The sequence below is a fragment of the Manacus vitellinus genome, unplaced genomic scaffold, assembly GCF_001715985.3.
Source record: "Manacus vitellinus isolate BGI_N305 unplaced genomic scaffold, ASM171598v3 scaffold_4_pilon, whole genome shotgun sequence".
Classification (NCBI taxonomy): Eukaryota; Metazoa; Chordata; class Aves; order Passeriformes; family Pipridae; genus Manacus; species Manacus vitellinus.
In genome coordinates, this window is record NW_021940604.1 from 9,517,762 (window position 1) to 9,529,763 (window position 12,002).

At 42.9% G+C, this 12,002-nt stretch overlaps 1 protein-coding gene across 1 annotated transcript; it reads left to right on the forward strand.

Annotated features, from left to right (window-relative positions):
- The first annotated feature begins 829 nt into the window (after positions 1 to 829).
- PERP (p53 apoptosis effector related to PMP22) lies at positions 830 to 11,797 on the forward strand. The gene is made up of 3 exons (XM_008932361.4): positions 830 to 1,100; positions 8,592 to 8,735; positions 9,353 to 11,797. The coding sequence occupies exons 1-3, from the start codon at positions 890 to 892 to the stop codon at positions 9,586 to 9,588; spliced, it is 591 nt and encodes a 196-aa protein (XP_008930609.1). The 5' UTR covers positions 830 to 889; the 3' UTR covers positions 9,589 to 11,797.
- The last annotated feature ends 205 nt before the right edge of the window (positions 11,798 to 12,002 follow it).

Genomic DNA, 12,002 nt, shown 5'->3' on the forward strand with positions numbered 1-12,002 from the left:
AGAGAAGCACTTCTCTCATAACCAAAAATTTGGGTGTTTATTCATGCCATTTGATGGGGAAGCCTTCATTTTGGTCATCTTGCATCTGGGGGTGCATTTCCAGACATGGAATGAGAAAAGGTCAGGGTGCATGGGTCCTGAGTACCACTGCTGGGCTGTGCCCATGAAAGCTGGAGCACAATTGCGATTGAACATTGATTAGATGATCATTAGGAAATGTGCATTTGTTTAATGCTGAGCCTGATGTGAGGCAAGTGATAGTTTCCTTGTTAGTAGTCACATTCCCATCCTCATATGACATCTGCCTTTAACGTGTTTTTTCAACTGCACAGGAACTTACTACAAGCTTTTTGTGCCTGAAGTGGTTACCACCATCGGTATTATCAATGTTGGGTAATGCTGGTCGGTCCATCCAGTGAATAGAGAGGAGGAGGATGAGCTCCAGTCCCTGAGAGGACGGCAGGGTTCGTGGAACCCCGAGAACGGAAAGTTTTTTCGCTGTGGTTGCGCTTTGCGGTGGCGGGGCCACGACGGAGGAGCGGATGCGGGTGCGGGAGGGTGGCAGACAGCAAGAGGATAAGTGCAAGGGTGAGCCCAGGCGGGGCGAGCCAAGGGCCAGGGGTTCTCGGGGCTGATGTGGAGCCGGGGCCGAGCGGGAGCGGGCTCGTCCCGCGTTCCCTCCCCTTCCCTTCGCTCCTCTCCGCCGGCCCCACCGGTGGGGCCCGCCAGCGGCGGCAGGCTTAGTCAGAGGAATGTGGGTGGGACTCCCTCCTCCCCGGCGCCTTAAAACCCCGCTCGGACCGGGGCGCCTGCAGTCTCCCGTCCCAGCGGAGCGTCCCCGCCGCACCCCACCCGCGACGCTCGCTGAGCGCCCCGCCGGCCGCGCAGGATGGTGGTGTGCGGCCTCGCCTGCTGGAGGTGCAGGTGGCTCCTGCCACTGCTGCTGGGCCTGGCCATCATCATGGGCATCATCGCCCTGGCGGGCCGGGGGTGGCTGGAGTCCGAGTCGGAGCCCTACGTGCAGCAAGCGTCGCTGTGGGAGAGCTGCACGCGGGGCGAGGAGGACCTCAACTGGAACTGCGAATCCCTCATGGACTACGGTGAGTGAGAAGCCCTCCGAGGGACCCGGGACAGTGGGTGCCATGGCCATGGACCCTTCCTACCTCTGTTGTGGAGCAGTTGCTTTCCGGGATGAAGTTTCCTTCGCAGAACCAGTACTCGTGCTGATTTGGGGCTTAAACTAGCAAAGAAACACGGGTCTAGACTGCTTCAGAGCGATCTTTTTTATCAGTACAACACTGAGAAACCGGGGTGTTGATATTTTGGGTTTTTCTAAAGTTATTTTACAGCCAAAGTAAGACAGCCGACTGGTTACAAGTTCGTCAATTTGCTTAGCCTCAACTCTCCGCAGGCTGCAGTCCCAGCAGCCTTACCTGGCACCAGTGAACTCCCCCGCCCTGTGCCTGTGCCGGTGGCCTCCCTGGTCAGACGGGAGGCCACCGGCACCGCTCCCTGACAAACCTTCGCGGGAGGTGTTCTACGCAGAACCACACCTGGACAGTAGTAAAATGGTCTTTCCTCATGGTCTTTCCTCGACTCTTTCGAGGGAGAGAGCACCTGAATTTAACCCTGCCTGGCCAAGACAGTGCAGCTATTAAAATGCCTCCTGACCTGCAGCTTAAAATGGCCTGATGTGGGTTTGCAGGCAGGAAAAAAAAAAATGCTCTTTCCTTTGTATACCTCTCTGTTGCACTGGGGCCTAAATCAGGGATAATTGCGCCTCTGTTTTAACTTGCTGAGCTGCTTCTGTATCTGGCATCAACAACGTAATATTCTTATTGCACACTCTCAGTTTCTGGGTCTTTTGGGGGACTTCTTGTTTTATTGCTAGAACACATGGGTCTGATTACATCTGCTTTTCCCTAAACCAAAATATTTCTGGACAAATAAGCAGACCCGCCTTAAGATCCTGGATGAGGGTTCTTTAGGGACTGAGAAGCTGGAAGGGTGTGTTTCAGCTAGGAGAGCCGGGACTGCTTCCCTGCGCAGATCCCTTGCTGCCTGAGCAAGGCAGACTGACTTCCAGAAGCTTTTAATTGCAACACTTGTGCTTGAAAGCTAACTCCAGAATATACTGTAAGAGAAGTGGCTTTGTTTCTTGGCCAGGTGATGACTTCAGGCCTCTCCTAGGTGGAAGAAATCTGGATAGTGAGAAAAATATGTCCATCTCCCCCATTAGACAGAGAAGAAAAGGTGATAGAGTTGCTGAAATTTGCATTGCAAAAGGAAAAAGTGCTAACACAGAACAGCTGCTGAAATCTGTTTTCTCCTGTAGTGACACTGCTTCTCACTTCCCTGAGTACTGATGGGTGTGTGCTTGGCGTCAGCCCTCAGTGTTGTGGGGCAAAAGTAATGTTCTGCTGTTTTTTCTAGTTAACAAGCTGACAGAGAAGAATAGTATCCTGGACTTGGCTTATTTAAGCTCTAGCTTATTTAACCCAAAAGTTACTTAAATCCTTGGCTCATTTATACCAATTTGCCTCTTTTCAAATTTTCATAACATCAGTACCACTGTCTACTAAAACAGTATTTACATCCAGAGACAGGATGTAACACATGAGTTCAGGTTTGATTTATTTTGTTTCCTTTTTTTCCTATGCTAATGCAATTAGTCGCAAAATAGGTGAGGGCATTTACAAAGGAAAAAATGCCTAGCAGGCATTTACAGCACTGCTGAAGGAAAATTAAACTTAACTAATTGAGATGCATAACTTGTGTTTTGCATACAGTAACTGCTAAGCACTAAACATCCTCCACCTCTTGATGAAATGGAGACTTCAGAGTGGATCTCCATTAACAGAAAGTTCTATTAGACAACTTCTTAATTGAGCTGTGGCATGTGTACTAAGAAAAGGAAGAGGAAAAAGCAGCTGAGTCGCTTATTTTAAATGAGGGGAAAGGAGCGAGAACAGACAAAGATTTGCAAATAAGAGCGTCTCATAAACTGCATTGCTTCTTAATACACATTTGTAAATGCCACATGAGAGGGAAGAAGTGAAAGGGAAAAAGAAGAGTAGGATGTCATTTGGTAGGGAGGCAGGGAAGGGATTTTGTTTAGAGTTCTGTACTGGTTTGCGTCTGGGAAGTACTCTGGCTGGCAGCGTCTGTGTATTATCAAAATGTTGCAGTGCAGAGGTGTTGTACTGCACTAGAATATGACTCAAGATGACTTAATCTAGACCATTGCAGGATTAAACTGTTGGCTTGGTGTTTAAAACATATCAGTAAACCATCAGCTGTGACAAGGATTATTTGCAATGTGTTCCTTGGAGGGGGTGATTGTCTCTATAGTGATGAGGCTGTACGTTTAGGAGCAGTATTTGTGGGTGGCTGTATCCTCCTGGTTCTGAATGGCTGATCCCAGCGACTTTGCTTTGAATTAACACTATAAAAGTGGGTGTGTATGTGTGCAGTAAAGGTAACCCCATTAGGTTAACTCTTTCTTATATTCCTAACAGCCAGTTGGTGTTCATTAAGTACACAACAGCCAAGGAAGAAAAAGGGAAACACTCATACCAGGTGCAAAAAAAAAAACCAAAACCCAACACCAAACCAAAAACAACAAAAGAACACCAAAACAACAAAGGCAAGGGAAAAAAAGGTGGAACCTAGAATTGGGAGCCCAGCCTTTGTGAATCATACTTCACTGCAGCTGTGCCACTGTACCTGTGTCCCTAGAGGCATGGACTTTGATACCGCAGATTATTGGTGAAGCTGAGTGCATGTGTCGACTTCACTGAGGGGCCAGGTAAATAAAGGAGGAATGTTAGATGTACACTTATCTTTTCAGTACACCTCTTTTCAGGCATGCTTTTGCCTGATTTACGATGCCAGGATGTATTCAAGACAAACTAACAACATTTATAGTGTCATCCAAGTGCAGGCATCTGGAAAATGCTAATGGGAAAGGTGTAGCAGTTGGTGTCCCTACCTACACCAAGAAAACATTTAGTGCAACTCCCTGGTAAAAGAACCCAGTGAACAGGTGAGGCTTGTGACTCTGCCAGTGCGCTTTGCTGGCTCCTGGGCAGGTGTACTTCCACTGCTAACAACCCAGAAACTTTAAAAGTTGGAAACATATAGGATTGTGTCTCTCCTCAGCTCCTGGCAGAGCCAACTGACTTACGCCAAGTTTGTACCAGAGGGCTTGTTTTTAATAATTTGATGTTATAGCATTTGCTTTTCCTGCACTCTGAAAGCCAAAACAGAGTTGTGATTCCCAGTATTAATTTCCAACCAGCTCTCCTAGCAAACCTCTGATCCTGGGCTCTTCTGTCTTGTGGTGGTTATGCACATAGCTTCCCTTCACCAGTCATGCTATCATGGAAGTTTGCGCATTATCTGAGCAAGAAAATGGACTGACGGTGCTCTTTTGCTTGGAGTCCACTAATCCTTTATTACATTAACAAACGCAGATATTTTTTGACATTATATGTAATGGGCTCTCAAGGCCAAACAAGAATTGCTACTGCCATTTATATACAAAAAAATATTAAAGCTACAGTGTAAAAACATGCCCCATCTATGCACATCATGATAAAAACTTCTACCCTAAGATTCCAGTTTTTCATAAGCTAACAAACTAGCTTCTGCTTCTGGAAATAAGTAAATGAAGATGAGAAAATCTTGTTAATTCAAATCCTGTAGAAGTTCATCTCCCTGCTAGACTACTTTCCTAGCCCTTTTATTATTTTCTAAAAGGAAATCTAGATTTAAATCCTTTAGCCTATAGAGATTCCATCTTCTTCCTGGTGAGGCTGAGGCATGACCAAATGAAATCAGGAAATATACCTAATGCTAAGGCCCTGTTGCTTGCTTGCTTTTAATTTCATCATATTACTGGTGCTCATCATTTACATTAAGTAATCCTGACCACTCCTAGTTATTTGCATGATAACATTTGCAGCTTAGTTCCTTTCCATAGTAATCATTAGTGTAATGTAGTGCTATGTAATAAAACTCTTAATCTTTCCTAATAATAATAGACCTTCAGCTCCTGAACAGTTGTTTTTTTAATGTTCTTTCAACACCACCTAATTGATAAATACTTTTCTGCTGATTAGATGCAAAGAACTTGATTATTCTTTGAGGCCAAGCCAACCTGGGAACACTAGTATCTCCAACTATTTTTCTGCTTTTCTGCTCTCCTGTTCTTCTGCCTTTCATTTTATGCAGCTCCTAATTAGTGTGATGTTATTGGTGGATTTCATAAACAGACATCATATTTATGTCTACAATACTCTCTCTGCCAAATGAATGGAACTGAAAATTTTATATTTTTATGGAAAACTTAAATCCTGGCTAAATATCTTCTGATTACAAAGTACTTCTGAGCACAAACCAGCTAGAAACTGGGGCTGATCTGTCCTTCTCTGAGCGTGAGCAGATCTCTCCAGCTCTTAAGGTAGAAAATGGTGAGAGGGTAAACTTGCACTCTTTCCTCCTGGGAGCTGTAGGGGGAAGATCTTTCAGACAGACAGGAGAACTGGGTACCTGTGGGGACTCAACCAGCTCTCCGAAGTCTTTAGAGGGACAAGGAGCTGGGAAAGCCTGACTTGATATGTATGGGGATGAGGGGAATTCTGCATGCAGAAACAGCAATTTCAGTCCAAGCCCTGCAGCAGCCCCTCTGCTGAAGGCTCTCCATGTTGGTGGGGGTAGCAACAGTTCTTGCGGATAAGAAACATGCCAGGGCTGCACCCTGTACTCAGGAAAGATGCAGGCTCCCATCCCAATCTCTCTTGTCAGTCACTTATTAGAAGACTTACAGTTAATTTTTGAGATTTTTCTTACATTGTGTGTATATATAAGTCTAGAGCCTTTTTCTGCTCCTTTTCTGATTCTCACAGGGGATCAAACGGCAGGCTGGTTGTTCACTGGCTGACTACTACACTAGTCCAGCCCAGAGCACAGGCATCGAGTGCTGTGGCCAGCACATATGTCTCAGTCTTACCAGGTCTTGTCAGTATCAAACTTGCTGTTAACTGCTGTTGGAAAAGATGATCCAGAAGGAGAAAGAGAGGAACTTATGGGATCACCAGCACCAAGCTCTGTCACACATGAGCACAAAACGTGCTGAATTTCATAATGATGGTGCCTACTGTTGCCCTGTTTCTGAAGACCTGAAAAAAAGCTGAGCTTGATATTAATCTTCCTGACAAGGTATCTCCTGCAGCCATATGTGTTGTCATTTTCAGATTGCCAGAGAGAAGAAAATAAATCATTTTGAGCAGAGCTGGGGCTGACCTGTATCCAAAAGCTTGTTATGCTTGTAAAGTAAGCACAGATGACACAAAAATGGCAGAGAGAGCACTGGGGGCATTCTGGCTTGTACTCCTCTAGTTGTGTTTTTGTTGCACCAAACCTCAAGGTGTCTAACCTGTGGGTGTATTTGAGTTTGCAGCCTAAGTTTTATCAAACAGATGCGAGAATTGTCTTCCTGTATCTTGTCAGCATATATAATGCATCTGAAAGGGAATGTGCTATGGTAACTAAGTGTTCTACTTGTTGTGCTTTTTTTCTTAATATGGTAAATATTGATAAGTAGCTCTCCAAGATCATTTAGTCTGAATCAGTTTTCCTGGGCTGGCCGTGTGTAATGGTTACATATCTCTTTACATGAGTTATCACTGAAGAAATCCTATTGTGGAGACAATATTCAATGCCTCTGTTAGGTATGTATGAGAATATTTTGTATGAAAAGATTTTATCAGACTGCTGACATAGTTTTAATCTCCAGACACTCATCAGGTGTCCTCCCTCCCCTCCCTCTCCCTCCTTCCTTTCCCCTCAGCATTCCCTTAGGCAAAGGGTATGAAACATGCACAGCTAGCTGAAGGAGAAGCAATTTGAAAAGTTTTTGCTGTCTTGAGTAGCTCCAAGAAGGGAGAGGGAAGAGAAAACCATTTTCCTTATCTTTTCTATGTCAGCTTTATTGTGTTTAGGTGGTAGTGGTGGTGGTTGGGAGTTTTGAGCAGAGATTCGGCTGACAGATACCTGCTGTATTTCACTTTTGCTGCTGGAATAGAGGGGAAGGAAACCAGTTCAAACTGATCTAATTAAAATAGCTGTAAAACAATGCTTTGCTTTCAGATGGCAAATTGATGTATGTAGTGGAGGTGTCTGAGATAGTTTTACTGCATTCTCTGTTGCAAATTACTATTTCTCCCTATTTGTGCAACTAATACGGTACATGAGTTAAGGCGGGGGATTATAATTCTTTAGGAAAAATTTATTTTGCCTCCTTCTTCTGCTTACTTTTTGCACAGAAAGAATGGAAGCCACAATGAAAGCAAGATATCTCCAAAGTCACTTCAACTGTGTTGGAATGAACAGTTGTAAAGAAAGAGATTTTTTTAAAATGTTCTGACCTAGATCTCACTACCATCTTTATTCCTACATTAGAGGGAGCTCAGGATCTGGCCCTACCTCTGTCTGTGTGAAAGTAGAAACCCACATTATGTAGATGTGGGAATTGAATTGTGATGACAGCTGACTGGAAAACAAAGCACTAGCCAGTATAGTTTAGCCCTTGTGGGCAGGTATCCTGCCTCCAGGGCAGGAACACCATTGCTTATAGTTGTTTGCACTGGGCTCACCTCAATTACTTGGTTTCTGAAGTGGACAGGGTCTGTGAGGTCCTCTTTGCAAGTCCGTGTTACTTCAAAAGTGGAACTGCTGGCTGTTTTTCTAGGAGGTTTTCTTACCATTGTTGCCTTGGCTCTGGCCTATGGTGTGTGAGTTCTGGGTGCTAGTGCTGCTCTGCTGGAATATGGCCACTTGCTTCATGCCTGAGCCTCTCCAGCATGCAATAGCTTGATCCTAAGAATCTCCACCAACCTGTTCCATCAGTAATGTTTCATCAAGTAATGATTCAAAGAAGACTCTTCAACTCAGATTTGGCTGTTTCTCTTCCACCTGCTATGTTTTAGCTGTGAGTAGATATTTATCTTCAAGACCTTTCTTTTTGTCATCTTTTCAGCTATTCCAAATTTATTTCTTTTTGGTCTTGCTAATTTTGCTACAGGTGCACTATTCTTGTCATAAAAAAACAGGAAGAAATTGTATGCTCACAGCACTGTTATTTCCCAGAAGTTATTGACTGTGGTGGTACCCTCTTGTCTGCTTTCACACTTCCCTGTGCATGCAAGTGGTTTTTTAAACTTGCATATTGAACAGGAGCTGTAACAATAAAGTGCATTGTCAGCAGCTGTGTGCCCTATCTGCTCTGGTGTCTGTGAGTCTTACAGATACAGAGTTTGATGGTGCTATCTCTATTATGTGCTGCACTATATCCCTCTTTTCAGCAAGACAAGTTAGTGGACAGGGAGTTCTGTGCTGCTCCAGCAATGATGATGCCTCTCTGCTCTGCAGCTGTGTGATTTGGAGGCATTCAGTATTGCTTTGAAATAAGAACATGCTTCTTACAGTAAAAGATTTCAATAAAAAAATGATTAAAGAAAACCAAAGAAATGCAATGACCTACAGCAGTGTACTGCTGTGTATAACATCTTTCCTGTTTTCTCTTCAAGGTTGGGGGAGAGCAGCAGCTGCCACATACCTCGTTGGCTTTGTGATTCTGGTCATCTGTTTCGCTCTTGCAGTCATCGCGTTCTCGATCGAGATACTCCGCTTCAACTTTGTGCGAGGAATTGGAGGCTTGCTCTTTGTTGTAGGTAAGGCTGGGCACAAAGACAAGGTTATTTGAGAACAGGCATCAGCAGAAAAACATGCTAGATGGAGCCTCTCTTATGAAATTAGCTGTCTTTGTCTCATTTATGACTCATTTTCATGGGAAACAAGGAAAGGTTGATTTCAGAGAATAATGGTTAGGGAAGTTATCCAGTGGGTTTTGTCAATTTGCACTTTCCCAAAAGCACTGTACAGGGACAGCCAAGACCTTTGACCCGACATGCCACATGCTAAGACTTAGGAGCTGAGAGCCCCGGGTGCTTCCCACCTTTCTGATGGGAGGAGGAACAACGGGACTATGGGAGGTAACTGGCTCCGCAGGGTTCACTGTGCCTTGCTGTAGGACAGGGCTGGTCATGGCATGCAGATATGTGCCTTAGCAACCTGGCAATGTCAGCTGTAGCTGCTGCAATCAGATAGGCGTGGGGATCTGCCTTGGCCAGAAGTCACATACCTCTGTAAGAATGCAGATTTGATTGCAGGACTGAAGCTAGTCCTTACATATCTTAAATATGCAGTTATCTCCAGGTACCTTTTCTTAGTGGGAACTGTAATACATTCATTGTAATTTACTCCTGCTGTTCTTTTTCTCTCACTCTAGCTGCATTCCAGATCATTGGCTTGGTCATTTACCCAGTGAAATTCACAGAAGATATTCCACTGACAGGAGATAATATGTTCAGCTGGGCCTATGGCTTTGGTTGGGCCAGCACTGTCGTCGTTATAGGTTGTGCTTTCTTCTTCTGCTGCCTCCCCAACTGGGAAGATGAAGTCCTGGGAAACATCAAGCCTACCTATTACTACTCCTCCCCAGAGAGAGCACCATACTTAAATTGAAAGATTAAGTCCAAGTACAGTCAACTGTCAAAACAACAGAGGAGTACCTATGATGTGCATCCGATGTGATTGTGGGAGACTGAAAAAAAACCCCTTATTTCACCAGACTATTTTTTACTATCCCTGGCAATAAATTAGGAAAAGCACTGGCATCTTTAAGCAAATAACTTTTACCTAAAGTATTCAGTTATGTATTCTCATGTCAATTCTGTTTGGGTGGTTTACTTGCTTCTTCCCCTCCCAACTAATTATTCAAACATTTGCTTATGAATAAAGAGGGTTGTGTTTCAAGTGTAAAAAGAAAGAGGACAGATTTTAAACAACCCATTAGTGGGTCCTGCAAGATTTTTTTTTTTCATCTCTGACAAAATTGCATTAAATGGACCTAGAAAAAAAGCAGCCTTCCAAAGAATGCTTTTCTTCCATCAAAGTCAGTCCCAAGGAAGGAACTTCCCTGAGACTGTCACGGTCACCTGTCACCTAAAAATCTTTTCTTGTTTCTGTTACTGTACTGTTACTGATTAAAAGCTATTTGAATTAAGGGGAAAATTAAATTAAAATTTGTTTTCCACCAATTGATGCTGTTAGACAGAGATCTCCTCTAAAGCATGGAGCTGGTGGGTAACAGTGGCTAATGTAACATTGGTGGGTTTGTGGCCACAGCAGGACTTGTGATGGAGTCACAGATATGTGTTTAATATATATTGTCACAGAGACAATCAATAAAATTTCAGATGTTAAAACTACGTATATTTTTACATGGTATTTTAGGGATGCTGGTCTAGAAAATATCCTTGAGTAGAAACATAAACTATTCTACTTGTCTACCTTTTTAAAACTGCTGTGTTTTAATTATCAGTGTACTTTGGAGGGAAATCTTAGCATAAGGTATCTGAAAACCTCCAAACGTTTCTAACACTGTAGGCACCTCAGTTTAGTAAACTTGGGGCTATTGCATGAGTCACTAGGGGTAACAGGCAAAAATAGATAAGCAGTTCTGTGAGCAATTTATGTATGCAAACTTCACACAGACATCTGTGTTGGAGTAACCTGGCTGGCTCCTAGTTTGTGTTTCTGCAGTCAGCAATTCCAAATAAGTATTCTGGCAAAGCAGAGCTGTGTCTGTGTTGGTCATGGACCTGCAGCAGCTTACAGCAGATTTAATTATGGTCTATAATCTTTATCAGGGCTTTCTTCATCTGGGGAAGAAGGAAGAAGCTTATTTTGTGAGCTTTTCTTCCAGCTTTGGGAGAAGCAGCTCTAGCAAAGACAGACTGAGGGGGGTACAGGTAGGGTGGAAAGCAAAGGTTGTATATTACTTTGTTACTTCTTGCTCTCATGAACCCAGTACTTAGGGGAGGGTAAGTGTATGGGTATGTGCATTCATGGACATGTAGAAAATAGAACTTAAAAAGCATTAACCGACATACTGTAAAGCTAAAGTAATTTACAACTAATATTTTACAATGCCCAGTATTTCTTGTACTATATGTTTTATAGCTTTCCATTTTGTAACACCTTTTTTAACTTGATAATACTATATATTGAATGTGATCCTGTTTTGGAAAAGTCATGTGACTCCTGAAGGTCCCTCCAAGGCCTGTATTTTATAATTTTACAGAGCATAAATGTCTGCAGACTTAAGAATTGTGTTATGAGCTCAGTTGTGGCATATACAATCAAGTGTATTTGTGATTCTTTCTGAACAAGAGAATTCTGTGACAAATGCGTCCCTTTATTTTTTTTTTCGTTTTCTGTATACAGTACTGGCTGTTGGGGAATATTGTGTAGACTTACCTGTATCATAAGTAATGATAGTAATTACTTCTGTCAAATTCAAAACACAGCAGAGAATCCCAAGTCTGGAAAATTCTTGTACAGCTAAAGCTGAGAAGGAGGTAAAAAAAAAGTAAGAAAATGGACACCTTTCCTAATGAGAGGGAGGATGGTATGGTAATCAGGTTTAGCATAATTTCAGTCTTTTGTATGCTTTCTTATAAGCATTGTTGTAACTTGTCAAAAAAGCACAGATGTAAAATAAACTTGGCTCTGAATGTACTGGGAGTGGTAGAAGCACAACCAGCGTGTTACACAATTAAGATGTTCCAGAGAAAGCTATTGCAAATAGTCATTAATTACTTTGAAGTGATACTAATGTATATGACACTCCTTTCAAATGTGGTGGCTTAATTAAAAATGTTTTAACTTACAGTTGTAGAAACTTGGTGGTGTTTGTGGTTCATGGGTTAATTTCATAAACTCAAACAAGTAGTCATTCTTACCATCTCTTAACGTGAATATCGGTATCCATAAAGTGTCGGGTTAATAAAATGAAGTTAATGACCTCGTGTCCAGGAGGTGGTAGCTTCATTTTCCAGTCAAATAAGCTTAGGTATACAATGCAAAACATGTCT